Raw genomic sequence first — 17,368 nt, forward strand, 5'->3', positions numbered from 1 at the left:
ATAACGAACTGTTAGAAACAGGAAACTTACCTGTATTTAAGTCGATGCTGTTCCTTAGAGAGTGTCACAAATACGAGACAAGTAAAAAGTTAGCACCAATCCATGATAAAACGAGTTCATGATAAAAAACGAGATGCATACCTAGAGTACAGCTCTTGAAACAAGTGGATAACACCACGAGCCTGTTGTGGCCAAGTGGAAGATGAATCGATCACACTTGAAGGATGTCGGCGAGAAAGCTCTAGCCATTTTCTGAAACAAAACCTTGTTAAGAAAAACTCTTAACTCCAAAGTAGATTTCGACTTTTTTTTATTTTTTATGACTGCATGTTTTGTAGCTTTAGAGTGTAGTCCCACAGTCCTCTGTAACAATAACATTTGTAGCCATGCATGTTGTCCATGGAAGAGTTTTACCTTCTTTTTCCTTGGCTACCAAGCTCTTGAGCCACTGAACAATACGAAGACATGTTTGAGCAGTCTCATCGTTCCTTACAAACTCGGATGCCACCTGAGCTGATGTGGTTGCCTTCTGCCATGAAAACTTTTTTGTAAGTGAAAGCACAAAGGATGAAGACATGCATATAAAATACCTGATTGTTTTCCATACTATCCTTAGAGACAATGCGGGTGAAAAGAGAAAACTTCAGGCTTCCATTCTGCCCTAAATAAAACCCTCAACCCTAGTACTAATAAATGTTGAGAGTGGGATTTGAACCTAGACCAATCTGCCAATTTATTTGTAAATTTTAAATTGACTAAATTGTTTAGTTTGCCTGAAATTTCCAGCAAACACCAAGGAAACAATACGACCCTTCCCACCTTGTACCAAGCAAATCACCTTAGAAAAAGAAACAAGTATTTAAAACTGTTAGATATGCTAGATCAACTCAAACACTTGTCCAATCCATCAAAGAAAATAAACTAGAATGGATACACTTGTGGACAAGTTGAGTATCATATATATTTCAAAATAAATATTTTACCTCACTAAAGCATTGCGAGAGCTGCCGAGGAGCACAAAAAGTCATAGCCCCAAGCAGTTGAACACTTCCATGTTTAGTACGCCATGCTCGGTCTTCTAGCCCCTAAATTAATAATTATACACCGTTGAGCTAAAAGAACGTAACTTCAGTTGTGTGATACTTTCACCTTGAATAGAGCTGGTAAGACAAGTTTAACACCTTGGCCGGTAAGTTGCGAAATAATTGTCCGATCAGCCGCCTCGTATACTGCTGAAACGGAATCGGAGAAACACACAAGCATCTCTGACAGGATTCGTATTACGCACCTGCAACAAAAAATGTTTAACAAAAGCAATTTCTAGTAGAATAAATTCTTATGGCTCCCCAAGTTTCTCGGATTACATCGAACTTCTTCAAGCAAGACAATCCCTTCCCCTTCACTACCCCGGCCAATCCAAAGGCTGCTCCACAGTGCTCTCCATATTTCTCTGATTGCACAAGTTGTTCAAGCAAACTTTTTGCAAGTTTCTCAGAATCCACCTGACAACCAAGTTACTAGATTATCCAAATTCAAATGAAATACCTGGTGGACTAGCAATAAAAGAAGCTAGGAAGTTTGAGACAGCACGTTGAACTGATTCTGAAGGAGTTTTCAGTGCTTCGAGCCATCTTTCCAGAATGACAACTACTTTCGGATCATCCTAGTTAGTTGGTAGCTACCGAAAACAAATTCACCTGAGAGAGAAAGTCAGAGTAAATACAAACAAAACATTCAGATTTGAAGCACGTACCTTTCTACTTCAATAGTTTTCAATATAGGAAGGAGAACCGTTTTCCATGTTTATCGAGAACTGCTACGCCAGCTTCCACCATTTTAGACCGGACGTCAGAGTTTGAATAAGCCTGTAGGAAATAAACGGATACATTTAACTTGTTTATTCAGCAGAGCGACGTACCAAGGCTCGAGAAAAAGAAAAGTTGATAAAACTGGTAAGCCTTTGGCAGTAAGTATGTCTGCAGCTGCTTCGAGGGCTAACGATACACTTGTCTTCCAGACCAACCAGGATCAACATGATTGCCTCCACTCGAATAGAGGGTAAACAAAGCCGATAGTGTTTCCTGAGAGCAACGTAAGCACGAGAATAAATAAATACAGAAAACCTTACTTGAATGCTGCTTGGATACTCGTCCATGGCAAGACACGAAGTAGGCCGTCAGGAACAGGACTTGCTCAACAATCTGTCAAGAATACAGTTTAGATTAGAAACAAACTCAGAGAACTCATACCGATACCGGAAAAACTACAGTCCAAGCTTACAATCCCCGTGGTGATCACCGTGTGAATAACGCCTTTCTCGTTATCCAAATAAACTTGTAGAGAAAACAACGACACCAAGATTTTCGTTAGGTGTCTGGGAACTGCAGTCACCAATCCCGTTAATACGACCATCGTCCGGAACGCTTCATCACTCACAATTGGCGACTTCAGAAGTGGGAGGACAAGCGGGATCTGGTCATTCCTCAAATATGAGTGAAAACTACACAGTAATGAACATAACTTACCAAAGCAGGATCCGCAATAGCTGCAATTGCTCTTATAACCACAGTGAACCGCGTCTTTAAGTGGCATGGACAATAGCCTCTTCTTTCAAAACCAAATCTCTTGCTTCTTCTTTCATTGGTTTTGATTCACCTGAAAAACAAGAAATTATAAAATGAGCAAATATTGAGAAAACATTAAAAGCAGCAGTCTTTCTAGAAGCTTTACTCGCGTCTCTAGGCGCAGACGCCGTGAAACAGACTTCGACATTGTGTCCTACAGCAAGTTTCATTAGCCACCAGAATGACAAAACAATCTGCTAACCTCTTCACTTCCGGAGTCACTGCCATTTTAAATCGTCATTTTGCCTGCTACACACCACCAGAAGGAGTGTTGAATATCTGCCAAGAAAGGCTCAGTCTTAAGCTACTTCGTGCGTATAATCCACCTTGTCATTGAGACCATTGTGAGAGCTCCAATCAGCTAGATCACTTACGCCCTGCAAGGAAATAAGTATGTAATTCATATGAAAAGAAGACAGCACCTACATGAATCAAATGATTGAGCATTTCATCAGGAATAAAATGCGTGACTAAACCAGAAGCAAAGATCGCTGCTTTTGAGATAGCCGGCTGTTCACTGGTCAATCCGTTCGCACCGGCTAGAACCTGAGCAAGTGTATGTGTGGCTAATCAGTAGAAGTCAAATAATAACCTTCCGACAGCGCCGGGATCAGATCTTAGGACGGCGCGAATAAAATACTTAAGCGTCTTGCAAAGTCCTGGCAAAGGAGTCATATGCATAAACCACAGAAAGAAAGGTTTCTTACCTTCCAATACGAAGTACTTTTTTTACCACACAAGATCCAGTCATGGTGAAAAACTATTAGAAAATGCGTAGAATACAAGGGATCCGGCACTAGTGATGCACATCCTGCTTTAGAAAGCATCTGATGGTGGAACCTCTGAAGGCGAACTGTCACTCTCGCTTCCACTGCACATCTGTATTAGAAAATGGAAGCTTGAAGAGTATAGCAGTAAATTTTACCTCATTTGCGAATTGAAGATCATGTAAAGTGGGAAGCCAATTCAGAAAGGACTTGAAAAGCTCCTCCGCATACGCTACTGCAGCTCTCCTTACATGCCATGACTGGTTCCAAAAGAAAGCTTAAAAGGCTCTGCAGCAAGAAAATCATTCGTCATTGTTAGCAAATGATTTATTCCATCACTTTGGAAAGTTCTGTTAGCCCCTCGTTGGCTCCTCTGCAGCCAAGGAAAATTTTATGCAAACGTTTAGATTTGGCTGGTAATTCGATAGATCTTCAAGCAGTTCTATCGACGCACCAGTCTTCCATTTGCATTTCAGGTTCTGTTCATCCGTTGTTAGATCAGACCAAACTGAAGGAATGAAAAACATATACAACTGTCGGGGAAAACGTAGACTCCGAAATCGTTACTGACGAAATAATCATTTCCTTGATCATCTTGCATCTATAACAGTACAAAGAAAAACGAGTATAAACGCAAAATGTTGTTTGAATTCTCACCAGCTCTGCTATCGATGGATGCAATCTTGAGTAGCAAAAGAAGAGCATAAATCCTTTGTTATACCACTTTTCGATAGTTGGACCAATTGATCAACTAGCGGGATCGCCTGCAAAAAGAAACAAAAATCGTTTCAGAACAGAACGCACGACTTAAAAAGCACCAAACCCACAGGAAGTGAAAGTTCTTCATCGAAAAATGCCTGGCGAAGACATCGTAAGTGTGCTCACCTCATATTCAAGCCCAGCCAAAAAGAAACTTGAGCACTCAGCTGGCAAGTTACGCTCGGCTTTTCTAAGTGACGAACCCAGAGATAATAGAATTGCCACTCGGACTTCCTCGTTTCCTGTCTGTCGCATACTGTGTAAGAAGCAAAAATATCGAAGCCAGCACCAAAACTCACCGTCGTCTTTGTACAGTGAATAAGCAATGAGCTGATAACACCTGCAACAAGCGTCACAAATGGCGCGTAAAGCATTGATCAATCCCAGCCTCTGGTAGACGAACGTCAGTTTACCCTCAGATCCTGGCACAAGACCACGTTAAGTTGCGAGCTAGAAATGCTTTTAAACATCTAACCTCCTGTTAACAGGGACTCTGTGCCGTTTCTGAGAATTTGCAGCGCTTCCCCTTCGTCGCTATGTCGAGATTGAAGCAAAACAACGGGTAGAACCTCGCCCGTATATCTGGTCAGGTCCGCTTCAAAAGAACTCCAAAAAGAGGTCGGGGCTTCTCTTGAGCATCCTTACAGCAGCCGGGACCGAGTTTGGAAAGAAGCTCAAACGCTTCGCTGATCGCCTGGGAAGGCTTCTCTCGCGATCCAAGTACCAACTTTTCACGTAAAGGTCGACAAAAAACGCCTGAAAAGAGAACCCATTTCGTTACCAAGAGCTCCACTATAAACTTCCCACCTTCTTGGCCGAAAGTCGAGCTGGATCCCTTGTAGTTGTAGCGAGGATTTTCAGAGGCACCGAAATTCCGACGACAACGTCTCAAGCTCGGAGACGTAGTTTTCGTACAAGCCATTCACCCTGCATTGAGTCTTTTAAATCCCAGATGGAAAGAAAAGAAAATCCGCTACCTGGATCAGCGAGCGAAGTAGCAAGGCCTTGGCAGCCAGTCTCAGCCAAGAGGAGGGAGGACTGGACCGCAGCGATCCTGGAGAAGAAGGTGGGGCATGCGCAACCAGCAAGTTTTCCCGGTGAGGCACCACCACTTCCCTTGTGGACACTACCGCCGGGACGAAACTCACAAGAAAGCGCAGGAGCTTGAGCTGCGTGGAGGCGGGACACACACTCGCGTTCCTCTCGGAGGCAAGAATGAGCCGACCTGGATGTGTGGAGTGACGCGCACGACGGCTTGGACAAGAGAGATGTAGCGTCGCGAGACAATCCACCGCGCGCTCGTCTGAAAGGGGCGTTAGCATTGTCGAAATCGCAAGAAATCCACCTGGCGATGAAATGCTCCCGCGGAAGATGGTCTGACTAAACCCTAAATCTCAGAAAACCAAAAAAACAAAAAAAAAAAAAAAAAACCATACAGTTTTAATGCCTAGACCCTGATAGCGATTGCCTTGAGCTTGCAGGCTTTTATAACTCCTCGATGCTTTGCAGTGCGTGTTCCAGCTCCGAGAAGGTGCTACCATGATCCAGAAAACGAAAGGAATGTAAGAAAGAAAAACCTTCGCTAGATGCCCGGATTTGCATGCTTCTTTCTATTTGATAGATTGCGGTAGCTCCTCCTCATTATCCGCAAGAAAAACAGTCACCATTGTTTCATAGATGAATCAACGAAAATAAAAAAAGAACCTGCAGCCTTTGCGTCTCGACACCGCTTTCGACACGAGCAGCTCTTTGTTCGATGGCGATTCGGCTAAAACACGTCTGATCTCTCCACTCTCCATATCGCGATCTCGGCTTCCCTGCAAAGTTTCTTTCAACATCATTGCTGGCAAAGATCCTCCAAAACTTTTTAAAACCAGTAAGGCTTTCTCGAGAGGAGGACGCAATTTTCATCTTCCGGATCTTCATTTGAGGAAGTTTAGGGAGAAAAAAAAGCCGACCCGATACCAATAGGGTGACCTTTTAAATGCGCTGGTAGCAGCGTGGAAGATCACAGGAAAACAGCAACGCCAGCGATCGACCAGAGACCAGTGATAGCTTCCACTCGCTCTCGAAACTCCCGAGCTCCTCGGCGCTCATTCTCCCGGATCGACCCAAGATATCGATGCTCTCTCCTCCCACCCCTCGGCCACAAGACCGACATGGCTGCACGAAGTTAGCGCTCCGGAACGTCACCTCGTCCTCGAGGTTCATCATATGGATGATCGTAGTGCCCGTTTGAGCACACCATGGTCGTCCATGGAACCAAGCTCCGAGTACTCTTCATGCTCTGAAACACGCGGCACGGCCGAGATCGCCCAAGTTGACCTGCCGTCCAGCAGGCGATGGTCTCTCGTGGAAGAAACTCACGGCCTCGTCGAAATGCCCATTCTCGCCAAACGCGAGTAGCATCAAGCTCCACGAGACTAGATTCTCCTCCGGATTTGATCGAAGGTGTTCTTCGCGACGAAGCCTTTGCAACATCGCCGTCTACGCCATCACGTCCTGATCAACCTCTTGCGGCGGCCAGATTGTAAGGGAGCCGGCCTTTCAGATTCTACCTAGAATCCACTCGGGGGTAGCACAGCAGTAGATTCGTCCACGACACGAGATCCTTGGCCGGCATTCGATCGCGATTTGCCCCTAGTGGGCGTGTGCCGTCATCATCTCACGGCCTGGCGCTCTGAGACGCGATCAAACATCTCCTGGCAGTTGCGGAGCCCAGATACCGCGACGTAGCCGGCGACCATCGAGTTCCATGACACAAGAACACGACCATATTAGCATGCTCTGTACTCTGGAACAGTGTTGGAATATATACCAAGCAATAATAAAAACAAATGATATTATGTTAAATAGTCTTTGATAAGATCAGTTACAATATCAAACTAGAGAGCTGATAGTTCATATCCTTCCAATTTCTCCTGGTTAGCAAATTCATGCCAGAAAATGGTTTGAAAATTCTCCACACCCTGATCAATCCACGCAAGATTGCTCACAGCTTGGAGTGGAAGAGTTCGAATGTGAGAGAAGAGCAAGTGCGTCAATCTCTTATGCCCCAGACTTTCTTAACATAGCGGGGCGTACATGTGACATATGTTATATTTCCTTCTCTCGCATGAGCCAATTGACGCTCCAATTGTGTCTCTCATTTATTGGCGAAAACATCAAGAAAATATTTCGAGGTTAGGTTCTTCATTTTTATTATTATAGATTAGAAATTGTCTAGAAAATGGTGGGCAGTTGACAAAGCTTACTCTTTTCCAAGTCTACTCCTCTCAACATAAACTCTAGATAGGGAACCCATGCCTAAAAGAGAAAATATGTTTACGCACTAGCAAAAAGTCTATAATACCTACTTATTGAAGCTGAAGTTCTTAGACAATGTATGATTCACTCCCACTTGTCCTTGCATTTCAGTGGCCTATTTATCATTGGGAACATCATGTAAATTGTTAGAGATGCAATAGTAGCTGTGGGAAGATATTACCAGAGCAGACATGATGGAAAGTTGACGCTATATTTTAAATCAAATGGCACCTTGCTACACCGATATGTTAAAGTTAGCAGGCTCAATGTGTACCTCCATATCTGCATCGGGTAAATAATATATAGTCAGGTCCTTCACATCCACAAACACGTAAACTTACCAAACTTTGCTATATGGGGTATGTATGTATAGTTCTTGATCTGCAGAAATTGAAAAAAAATATCACATACCACTTTTGACAGCCAGGACTGCCACAGGCTATTTGTTCCTACTAATGATCTGTAGTGCTTGCAAGCACAAAAATTCGCACTAGGACTCCACCCAAAATCCCCGTATGGAAAGCACCATTCCATCATGAACATGGACGTGAAAAGAAGATGAAGGCTAAAGAGGGAACATTGCATTCATGTAAATGCTGGCACAAATATGGTCCACATTAAAGTGAACCATGTCTATATTATCCCACAGAAACAATCTGAGGAACCTAATAACAATATATGCTAGAGCAAGATATATGATTCTAATAAATGATCTAATTATTCATCAAGATTTTTAATTTTTAGGATAAATTTCGAATAAAAAATTAAGGGAATATTCTACAGAGGTTCCTCCCCAGAGAGTTCCTCGAGCGACTTTCCTTTGGTCTCGGGCACCAGCAGCGAGAAGACCAGCCCCAGCGAGTTGCAAAATCCCAGCACGATGAGCGCGTTCCTCAAACCAATCCCCGTGTGGTACCCCTTGTCGATCTCGCTGCTGTGCCTGCTCTGGCTCGCGTACAGGAACCCAAACGATCCAACAATGGCCCCGGCCTTGCCAGCCGCCGCCGATATCCCATGGCACGTCGAGCGCAGCCGCGCCGGGAACAGCTCCGCCGGGACGATGAAGGTGGTGGCATTCGGGCCGAAGTTGGCGAAGAAGAACGTGAACGCGTACAGGACTATGAACGCGGTGTGATGATCCTTGAGGTAGTGGTAAGGCACGGCCAGTGCGAACATAAACACCGTCATGAAGAAGAAGCCGATGAGCTGGATCACGAAGCGGCCGAGCTTGTCGATGAGGAGGACTGTCACCCAGTATCCTGGAACCGTGGAGCACAGAGCTATCAGCGCCTGGGCTCTCGAGATCCTGTAAACTTCCTCTAGCGCGCTCATCTTCTTGGCACTCTCGAGCCACCCCACGGCCGTGAACACGTCCTTCTGGAAGAGGTTCTGGCTGTAGAAGGCGATATCGAGGAGGAACCAAGTCGTGGTTGTCCCCAGGAGATGGAGCCCGTGCCTTCTCACGAACTCCCTCGAGAAAAGCTTGTACGTTGGAGGCTGCGGTCGAGACTGCTGTACCTCAGCTTCCGAGCTAGTAATAGTAGCATCGATCCGGACCTGTAACACCTTGCTCATGTCTTCCGCTGCCTGGCTCACGTTGCCTTCCACCAGAGCTGTGTAGCGAGCCGTCTCCGGCATCTTCATCCTCCAGTAGTAAGTTAACGCCGCCGGGACTGCTCCAAGCATGAGAATGATCCTCCACACGTAGTCAGCCTCAGGAGGAGTTGAAGCAACGTGATCGACGATGAAGGCCGGACTCGGATATGCGTGCCTGAAGATGGCAGACACCAGCAGAGAAACCGCGGCACCTGCTAGAATCCCAAAGCCTTGCATGGCAAAGACCGCCGCAATGAAGGCGCCTCTGGTCTTCTGGTTGGCATACTCGGACATGATCGTTGCTGATAATGGATAGTCTCCGCCAATACCAAAACCCAGCCAGAACCGGAAGAAGCACAGCGTCCCAATCACTGACTTCGCCGAGTGACCGAATGAGAGGCCCGAGGCTATCGCTGAGAAGAACATTAGCATCAGAGTGATGCCATAGACTTTCTTCCGTCCCATTCGGTCCCCGAGCCAGCCGAAGAAAAGCTGGCCGGCGAAAGTTCCACAGAGAGCCACGGCAGTTACTGCGGAAGAAACATTGGCCGGAAGAGTACCTGGTTTGCCTGTCGAGGGATCATAGTAGTACAGACGGCCCAGCAGCTTCGTCACTGTCGTAATGCAGAAAAGATCGTACGAGTCTGTGAAGAATCCCATCCCTGCGATGACGATAGTCGTGAAGTGGTACCATTGTGTCTTGGCCTTGTCGAGAGCGGAGAGCACCTCGATAGCCATCTCTGCCTAAATCCCTTCCACCTTGTACGCGCTATACATATACAGCGAAAAAAAGTAAAGGAAGTCCATACATGGACGAAACGACCAAATGGAGTTTCCCGAATATGCCTTTTTACAAACCGCGATTAGCTTTGAAGTTGTTGGCTGTTTCAATGAGATCCGCGTTTGCGTGTATCAAGTTCTCGATAACCTGCAAAAGGAAAGATTAGATACAGAAAGCAAAGCTGGTACAAAAGCTTTTTACCTTCGAGTGCTGCCGTAGATTCACCTCGAAAACATGTTTTTCTTCACTGATAGCCTTCAAGGACTCGACAACTTTGTCACGCTCTTTGGCATCCTTCTCGCATTGGTCCATGAGTTGTGCGATGGCCGTTGCCTGCGAGAAATTTTATTCTAGCCTCAAAAGTCACATGAGCTAACTACGTACCTGACGCTCTAGAATGCCTGATTTTACACTGCACTCTTCCGCAAGTACTGCTTTCTCTGAAGCTAATTGAGCCCGGTCTTTGCCAAGAGCCTGCAAGTGATGAGCCACATCCCTGTGGAAACGAGATCACCTATCATGCCAAGTTGTGGCTTTAAAGTTCGCTTACCGGCTTTGAGTGTCGTGCTGGAAGAGGTCTTGTTGCTGTACATGGAGACGAGTTCGTAACACAAAATTCTCCTTCATCAGAGCTTCCTTGCTGGCCACCTAATGCAACGAGAGAAAAGAAAACTTTAGGTGAGAACCAAAACCATCAAGAACTTGCCTCGTTTGCCAGAGCTTCTTGGAGCTCTTCAACTTTAGCGTTTGCAGTCGCCAAATCATCATTTACCTTCTCGAGCTCCTCGGCAGCCCCTACACCTGCGCGCTAAACATCAAATCAAAAGGAAAGAACAATAAAACTCAAGGCTTCTATTAAACGTGAGAATGTTACTCGTTACCAGTAACGTGATGCAACCACGCGAAAGATCCTGTGGAAAGTTCTCTCTTGTCAACACGAAGGAAGAAAAGCTATAGACGAGGAAAAGAAGAAGAGGAATGGTGAAAGAAATTCACACCTCATCCGAGCGGAGAAAATCAGCTACTAGTGTTAGCGCTGCAGCCCTGAAATTCGCTACTCGCCTGGAAAAGAAGAAAGAAGAAGGAAGAATGAGATGGTGTATAGATAGTAGATCGATGATCGATCACTCACTCCTTCCCTATCGGCGAGAATGCGGCATTCTCGATCGCATGCACCACTCGGAGGAGCTGAAATATTTTGGGAGAAGCATCGACGCTGCCGGCCGCCAACGATCCATCGGCTTGTAGATCGGAGAGGAGCGCCAGACCTGCCTGGTAGCGATCGATCGGCGCCTTCCCCGGATCCATGGCCGGTCATGCTTCTCTCTAGAAGAACCCTAGGACTTCTATATGAAATATTTTGCGTATTTGTTTCATCACGGTAAGATATTGACATAGCCCACAGCGATCGCTACTGCGAGAATCGCGAGCGGTGGGACGAGCACGAACAGCCCGATCGTGGCAAACGTCCCAGAATCATCGCGCTGCGAGACTTTGTCTAGGTACTCCTGGCGCTTGATGTTCCTCTGGACCGAGATTTTGGGCTTCTTGTACCGCGAGTACACCAGTGGCACGGAGAAATCCGAGCCCTCCTCGCTGTTGCCGTAGCGATCGACGAGCTTGCTCGCGATTGTATTGCTGCTGCTGCTGCTGCTGCTGCCTGGAGATCGAATGATAGAAATATCTGAGATCGCGAAGAGGGATGGATCGAAATATTTCGGTAGCGTGGCTTACTCGATTGCGTCAAGCGCTCCAAGCGCTCCAGCATAGATTGGGAAGAGGAAGAAGAGGAGCCTAGCAAAGAAAGAATGAAATTTTGGCCTGGAAGAAACATCGCGACTTACTCGCTTTGTCCGATCTTTCGACCTCCGCTCGACATTTCCAGGAATGCGTCGAGCAGTGGAGAAATTTGCCTTCTCCTCTCCCATTCCAAACACACGAAGGAGTGGAAACCCTAGAAAACAGAGCCATGGAAGCAAACACTTGGCTAGCCCTTGCCTTCACACGATTTGATTCGCTCCTCAGTCGGTTTTTAACGGAGCTTACTTCGTTAGCTAAACAGAGCTACCGTACATTCGTTACTTTAACCGAAGCAGCCGAGCTAGAGCTTTTGGCGAAGAATCCAGCCATGGAGATGTACGGTGATGGGCTCTTGGGATCCATTCTGGCAGCTGCTTGAGCCCCCAGTTTCTTGGAGTTTTGATCCAATTCACAAGCGCCGAGGAGACTTCCAAGAGACACATCGTTTGGAGAATGCGGCATGGAATTGATCAAATCTTTCGCGTTTTGGAGCTCTCCAGCTCGAGAGAGGATGTCGATCATTGTGTTGAAGTGTTCTTTGCTTGGCTCCAATCCATGATCGCGTTGCATCAGCATGAAACACTCCAAACCAGTGGCGAGCATACCAATCCGGCTGCAAGCAGTCAAGATTGTCATGAAAGTGACCTCGTCAGGAGCGATGCCTTCTACTTGGAGCATGAAAAAATGCGCAATGCCATGATTGAGATGCCCGTTTTGGGCATATGCTGTGATCATAGTATTCCAGGACACAGTGTCCAAATGTTCCGGCATCTCGCTAAACATTTTCTTTGCAAAGGTGAGATTCCCTACCTGTGAATATCCCGCGATAGCAATGTTCCACACCACAATGTCCCGGAAAGGCATTCTTTCAAACACCAATCTTGCTTCCAGCATATACCCATATTGGGCATATGCCGAGAGCATTGTCGTGTGGATCAATATGTCATGCCGAGGCATTAGATCAAAAACACGCTTCGCATCTTCCAGATACCCGTTGTGGGAATATCCATTAAACATTACTGCCCAGGCGACTACATCTCTTTCAGGCATGGAATCAAACACGCTTCTGGCCTCTTCCAAATGCCCCTTTTGTGAAAACGCCGCCACCATTGTGGTGAGAGAAGCCATATCAAATTCTGGAATTCTCGAATGGAAGAACTCTCTCGTGCGTTCCAAATCTCCAATTCTTGCATAGAAATGAAGAAGAACATTCCAAGATACTATGTTCCGGCACGGCATTCTCACAAAAACATCTCTCACTTTCAAGATAGACTCCGCCTGGGCATACGATGAAAGCAGTGAATTCCAGCACAAGAGGCTAGCTTCTGGCATCTCCTCGAACAAATCTCCCGATTTTTCCACGGGCAAATACCAGCAAAATCCCTGGAACAAAGTTTCCCAGGAAGAATAATCATGCTGCGGCATTAGATCAAAAACTCGTATTGCTTCCTTGATATGCCCTTCTTGGGCATATCCCGCGAGAAGAACATACCAAGACACCAAGTTCTTCTCCGGGATTAAATCAAAGAGTTCCTTCGCTTCTTTCAAATCGCCCTCTTGCGCGAGCGCCGCCACCATCGCAGTCCACGATATCACATCTCTCCCCGGCATAGAATCAAACACGGAGCGAGCTTGAGTGATATATCCATTGAGGGCATAGGCCTGGAGCAGCGAATTCCACGAGACGATATCTGGAAATGGCAGTGAATCGAAGAGCTTCTTTGATTCATCCACATTTCCTTCACGCCCAAGAGCTGCAATCAAAGAATTCCATGACACAACGTTCCAATCAGGCATTGCTTGGAAGATCTCTCGAGCTTCCTGGACAAGCCCAGCATCCGCGTAGGCCTGGAGCATCGCAGTCCAGGAAACAATGCTTCGATCGGGCATGAGATCAAACAATCTTCGAGCACCCGGCAAATCGCCCTCCTTGGCAATCGCGATGAGCATCACGGTCCAAGAGATCACATCCTTGGCCGGAATTCGCTCAAAAATCTCACGAGCAGCGTCGATCTGCCCGGCATCCGCGAGACCGCGCAAGAGCGTGTTCCAAGAAACTGCATTGGGCCGCGCGATTGTGTTGAACACTTCAGTTGCTTTGTCAACTTGCCCATTCCGGGCAAAAGCTGCGATCATCGTGTTCTTCGCTTCGATGGTCTTCACTGGCATTTTCTCGTAAAGGGCATTCGCTTGTAACGTCTCCCCAGCAGCACTATAAGCCGCTATGATCGAATTCCATGAAACTGGTGTATGATGTTGCATAGCATTGAAAGTTTGTCTCGCTTCCAGCAGATACCCATTCGAGGCAAAAGCATGAATCAAGATGTTCCAAGAGAAGGCGTTGGGCTGATCGATTGATCGGAACACCGCGCGCGCATCCTCGACGCAGCCACATTTCCCATACATCTGGACCATCAAGTTCGCAAGATAGACGCTCCTTCGATGCTTGCTCTTGAGAATCCTGGCATGGGTCTCGCGAGCAGCAACGAGATCGCTGGTATCGCCACAGTGCCGCAAGCACACTGCGAATTCCTCCATGAATTGGTGATCATCGCGTGGGAGTTCTCGAGCGGAGGAGATCATGGTATCAAAGTGGTCCAAGCATTCTTGCCTAGATCTTTTTGCCTAGCAAGCTCCCCAGCAAGAGATATGGAGATGCCGATCCATTCATTCCCAGCACCGATCTCGCGGTCGATCCGGCACGCGATCCCCACAAGATCTCGTCCCCTGCCACTGGCATCGGCTCGATCAGGCCCTCGGCATCGCCCAATCGGCCGGATCGATACAGCATGTCCATGACGCAGCTGTAGTGCTCCCACCACCATCAATTCGAAGAGCGCGCAGCACTGCTCCAGCTGCACGCCGCCAGGATGCTCGTGAAGGCGATCTGGTCGGGCATCTCTCCCGCAAGCCATCGATTACGGCAGCGCATTGGCCACAGTGGGCATTGGGCACGATATTTGTGCTCCACGCCAGGACGTCCTTGCAAGGGATGCAATCGAAGGTGCAATCAGCTCTAATTGGGCATTTTGGGCATAGCCGCTGATCAGGGGAGGATCATGTTGTGCTCGGGCAAAGGCATCTTTTGCGCAAGAGAGATCCCCATTCTGGGCATATACCGTTATGTTCCAGAAGTAGATTCCTGTAAAAACCTTCAGGCCTGTGCCACCCAAGGATCTAACTTGTTGTGATTGGTCACTAGCCTGACAGCCTGACCCAAAAACTGCAGAAGTCTCACCCAGGGCTCCATCTAAATGCTGATTCCCCACATACCAAGAAATAATGCCCAAAACTCTCAGAGCACAGTGACTCAGCTCAAGGTGTTTGCATGTGATATTGCAAGCCTCAAGTCATCCCACTCTTAAACACACAAAAAAACTCCTAAACTCAGGATACAAGTTCTATCACATTTTTAAAGATCACTATTAAACATTGTTAAATATAAAAGCCCCAGGTGAGGCTTTACAAAGTCACAAACACTTCTCTTTTATATTACCAGCTTTTTCTTAAATCCCAAACCTCTTGACTTGGATTGCCATATTTTTCCTCTGCCAAAATTGTCTTGTTTTTAAGAAGCACAATCTTTTATATCTCCATGAATTCCTATATACTTGGATCCAAATTTCCTCAGGCAACATACATCTGCTTGATCATATATCTTTGAACCTTATACATGAGTTTTACATGCTTTTTTTCTTCTTTTTTCTTCAATTTTTGAAAATGCATTTTAAAAGTTAGATAGAAATTACCACCACATGAGCTTCTTAAAGGATGAATGAATATTCCAAATTTATGGTGGTGTTGACAATTACTTCTTTTGATGATAGTGTTTCTCTTGATCCATTGGATTATTAGTGTCTTGTTGAAGGTATATTTTCACAAAGAGAAAAATAGAGTAAAATGGTATATCCTTTGCTACCTCCAATGAGAGAATAACCTATTTTGCACCAAAAACCATCCCCACAAGCTATAGTTATTAATGATTAATAACAAAAGAAGAATTGTCAAAAATTTTAATTTTTTATATTTTCTTATGTTTTTTCTATTTTGCAAGTTATCTTTTTAAGAAATGGGCAAATTAAAGGCTTGCTTACCAGATGGTATAACAAAGGATGATGATTAGCTATTATTTAGGATAATTGATTATCTTTGTTAAAGATATTGCTTGATTATTATTGATATTCAATAATTTATCATTCTTCAGGTTAGTGGATTATTCTTTGACAATGATTTTCAATTTCTATTGATGAAAATGATTGATGATTTTGTGATTCTTAGCTATTTTCTTTGAGAGTTTTTGTTTTTCACATTACCACATATTCTTTATAGTTCACTTTGGATTGATTTATTGAGTTTGAGATATTAGTAAAATGTTGCTATGCTTGTTTTGACAACTTTAGTTCTTTAATATTGTTAACTGAGATTTATTTAAATTAATTGGTGTGATAATTAGCATAAAGGAGTGTTTATTAGCTCTTGCAGCATTTGGTTTTTGAGTTCTTATACTCATTATTTCATTTTTAGGAGTTGTTAGAGAAGGTATTTTGGTTTCTTGCTTCTAATGTTTGTATTAGTTTTTGCATTTAGTGATCATTAATGATGATTGATCATTATTTGGGATAATTGATTATCCTTGTTAAAATCTTATTTGATTATTATTGATGATCAATGATTTTCGTTATTGGGATGGTTGATTATTCTTCAATAAGGATTTTTCATCTCTATTGATGGGAGGATTGACAACCTTTTGTAAGGGTTAGTTATTATATTTGATGGCTTTTAGATTTTTGTATTACTATATGCTTTTTGTGGTTTGTGTTGGATTGGTTTTTTAGGTTTGAGATATTAGCAAAATGTTGCTGATGCTTGCTTAAGCAATTATAAATCTTTAGTATTGTTAATTGGGATATATTTTGATTAGTGTGATAGTTAACACATAAAGAGTGTTTATTAGCCCTTACAACATTGATTTAAAATGTATTGATTATTGTTAAAGGTTTTTTTGATAAATTGAGATGTTATTTCCTTTGGATGATACATTTACAAACATTTTTTTTGTTGGGAAATAACACTTTATGTCCTTATTATTGTCTTTTGTAAGTTATTTTGTATGCTCTCTTAGATATTTGGTAGTTCAAGCTTTATCATTAAGTTTATTTAGTGATATGCTTGCTTTTAAATTCTTTCAAGATTGTTTAATCTTATGTCTTTAAATTGTAATGATCTTGGTGGTTCTTATACTATTCTTGTTTACAATATGATAACTTAATTGGAATAGTTTTGTATCCTAATCTAATTTTAGTTCTTGATAAACTGATGTAAATATCTTTATTTATAACTTTAATATTGTTTATCATATTGATCTTGATGTTTGGGTTAGTATAAAATAGATTAGCTTTGGCACTTCATGTGCATTATGAAATTTTTAGTTATGGGATAACTACTAATGACTAATCACATAACCTACCTTTCTCTCGATGTTTCTAATTTCATTCTAAAGATTGTGACTATATAAATAACTCTAATCACCTGTTTATGTTAGTCTATTTAAAACTTTACCGATAGGTATAGTTTGTCACTCATAAGGGTTAGAGCTATTGACTTCTCTCTATATGTCACATGTAGGTAGAAGCATATCATCTTTTATAAGTTGAGTGACACCTATATTAGTCATTTTTTTTATTAGCGACAGCCTATAGATTTAACATCTTTTGTGTAGATAAAGAAATCGTCCT

At 44.2% G+C, this 17,368-nt stretch overlaps 4 protein-coding genes and 3 long non-coding RNA genes across 8 annotated transcripts; all 7 read right to left on the reverse strand.

Moving 5' to 3' along the window:
* Positions 1 to 1,794: 1,794 nt before the first annotated feature.
* LOC112344660 lies at positions 1,795 to 2,368 on the reverse strand. Its single transcript, XR_002991799.1, has 4 exons — positions 2,250 to 2,368; positions 2,129 to 2,201; positions 1,919 to 2,081; positions 1,795 to 1,865 (listed from the first exon to the last, which is right to left on the reverse strand). It is a non-coding gene; the product is annotated as an uncharacterized LOC112344660 (long non-coding RNA).
* A 321-nt stretch (positions 2,369 to 2,689) lies between these two features.
* LOC112344655 lies at positions 2,690 to 3,094 on the reverse strand. The gene is made up of 4 exons (XR_002991795.1): positions 3,051 to 3,094; positions 2,951 to 3,001; positions 2,827 to 2,903; positions 2,690 to 2,778 (listed from the first exon to the last, which is right to left on the reverse strand). It is a non-coding gene; the product is annotated as an uncharacterized LOC112344655 (long non-coding RNA).
* A 1,223-nt stretch (positions 3,095 to 4,317) lies between these two features.
* LOC9633669 lies at positions 4,318 to 5,055 on the reverse strand. The gene is made up of 4 exons (XR_002991796.1): positions 4,958 to 5,055; positions 4,626 to 4,906; positions 4,450 to 4,572; positions 4,318 to 4,396 (listed from the first exon to the last, which is right to left on the reverse strand). It is a non-coding gene; the product is annotated as an uncharacterized LOC9633669 (long non-coding RNA).
* Positions 5,056 to 8,193: 3,138 nt separating this feature from the next.
* On the reverse strand, positions 8,194 to 9,809 carry LOC9633947 (probable inorganic phosphate transporter 1-8). The gene has a single exon (XM_002965352.2). The coding sequence runs from the start codon at positions 9,788 to 9,790 to the stop codon at positions 8,234 to 8,236; it is 1,557 nt and encodes a 518-aa protein (XP_002965398.1). The 5' UTR covers positions 9,791 to 9,809; the 3' UTR covers positions 8,194 to 8,233.
* LOC112344622 lies at positions 9,794 to 11,181 on the reverse strand. Its single transcript, XM_024669702.1, has 8 exons — positions 10,966 to 11,181; positions 10,832 to 10,895; positions 10,715 to 10,744; positions 10,540 to 10,641; positions 10,384 to 10,481; positions 10,218 to 10,329; positions 10,035 to 10,166; positions 9,794 to 9,980 (listed from the first exon to the last, which is right to left on the reverse strand). The coding sequence occupies exons 1-8, from the start codon at positions 11,139 to 11,141 to the stop codon at positions 9,903 to 9,905; spliced, it is 792 nt and encodes a 263-aa protein (XP_024525470.1). The 5' UTR covers positions 11,142 to 11,181; the 3' UTR covers positions 9,794 to 9,902.
* Positions 11,178 to 11,905, reverse strand: LOC9633948. 2 transcript variants are annotated; one of them, XM_024669703.1, is made up of 3 exons: positions 11,678 to 11,905; positions 11,565 to 11,627; positions 11,178 to 11,493 (listed from the first exon to the last, which is right to left on the reverse strand). In XM_024669703.1, exons 1-3 carry the CDS (start codon positions 11,802 to 11,804, stop codon positions 11,210 to 11,212), a joined length of 474 nt encoding a protein of 157 aa, XP_024525471.1. In that variant the 5' UTR covers positions 11,805 to 11,905; the 3' UTR covers positions 11,178 to 11,209. The 2 variants fall into 2 exon arrangements, with proteins under 2 accessions (XP_024525471.1, XP_024525472.1); XM_024669704.1 differs by having other exon boundaries at positions 11,568 to 11,627; positions 11,678 to 11,903.
* On the reverse strand, positions 11,898 to 14,216 carry LOC112344755 (pentatricopeptide repeat-containing protein At2g35030, mitochondrial-like). The gene has a single exon (XM_024670099.1). It carries the CDS (start codon positions 14,214 to 14,216, stop codon positions 11,898 to 11,900), a length of 2,319 nt encoding a protein of 772 aa, XP_024525867.1.
* Between the last annotated feature and the right edge of the window lie 3,152 nt (positions 14,217 to 17,368).

The sequence above is a fragment of the Selaginella moellendorffii genome, unplaced genomic scaffold (genome assembly GCF_000143415.4).
Source record: "Selaginella moellendorffii unplaced genomic scaffold, v1.0 SELMOscaffold_5, whole genome shotgun sequence".
NCBI classification, from domain to species: domain Eukaryota; kingdom Viridiplantae; phylum Streptophyta; class Lycopodiopsida; order Selaginellales; family Selaginellaceae; genus Selaginella; species Selaginella moellendorffii.

Bases quoted from the DNA above. Each gene is read 5' to 3' on its own strand.
- LOC112344622 (XM_024669702.1), bottom strand. From the start codon at position 11,141: ATGGATCCGGGGAAGGCGCCGATCGATCGCTACCAGGCAGGTCTGGCG. The intron at 10,482-10,539 runs GCAAGTTCTTGA...TCGTTGCATTAG, and splicing joins AAGAAGCTCTGGCAAACGAG to GTGGCCAGCAAGGAAGCTCT. The intron at 10,330-10,383 runs GTAAGCGAACTT...TCGTTTCCACAG, and splicing joins CAGCACGACACTCAAAGCCG to GGATGTGGCTCATCACTTGC.
- LOC9633948 (XM_024669703.1), bottom strand. From the start codon at position 11,804: ATGGCTCTGTTTTCTAGGGTTTCCACTCCTTCGTGTGTTTGGAATGGG. The intron at 11,628-11,677 runs GTAAGTCGCGAT...TTTCTTTGCTAG, and splicing joins CGAAAGATCGGACAAAGCGA to GCTCCTCTTCTTCCTCTTCC. The intron at 11,494-11,564 runs AGCCACGCTACC...TTCGATCTCCAG, and splicing joins GCGCTTGACGCAATCGAGTA to GCAGCAGCAGCAGCAGCAGC.
- LOC9633947 (XM_002965352.2), bottom strand. From the start codon at position 9,790: ATGGCTATCGAGGTGCTCTCCGCTCTCGACAAGGCCAAGACACAATGG.
- LOC112344755 (XM_024670099.1), bottom strand. From the start codon at position 14,216: ATGATCTCCTCCGCTCGAGAACTCCCACGCGATGATCACCAATTCATG.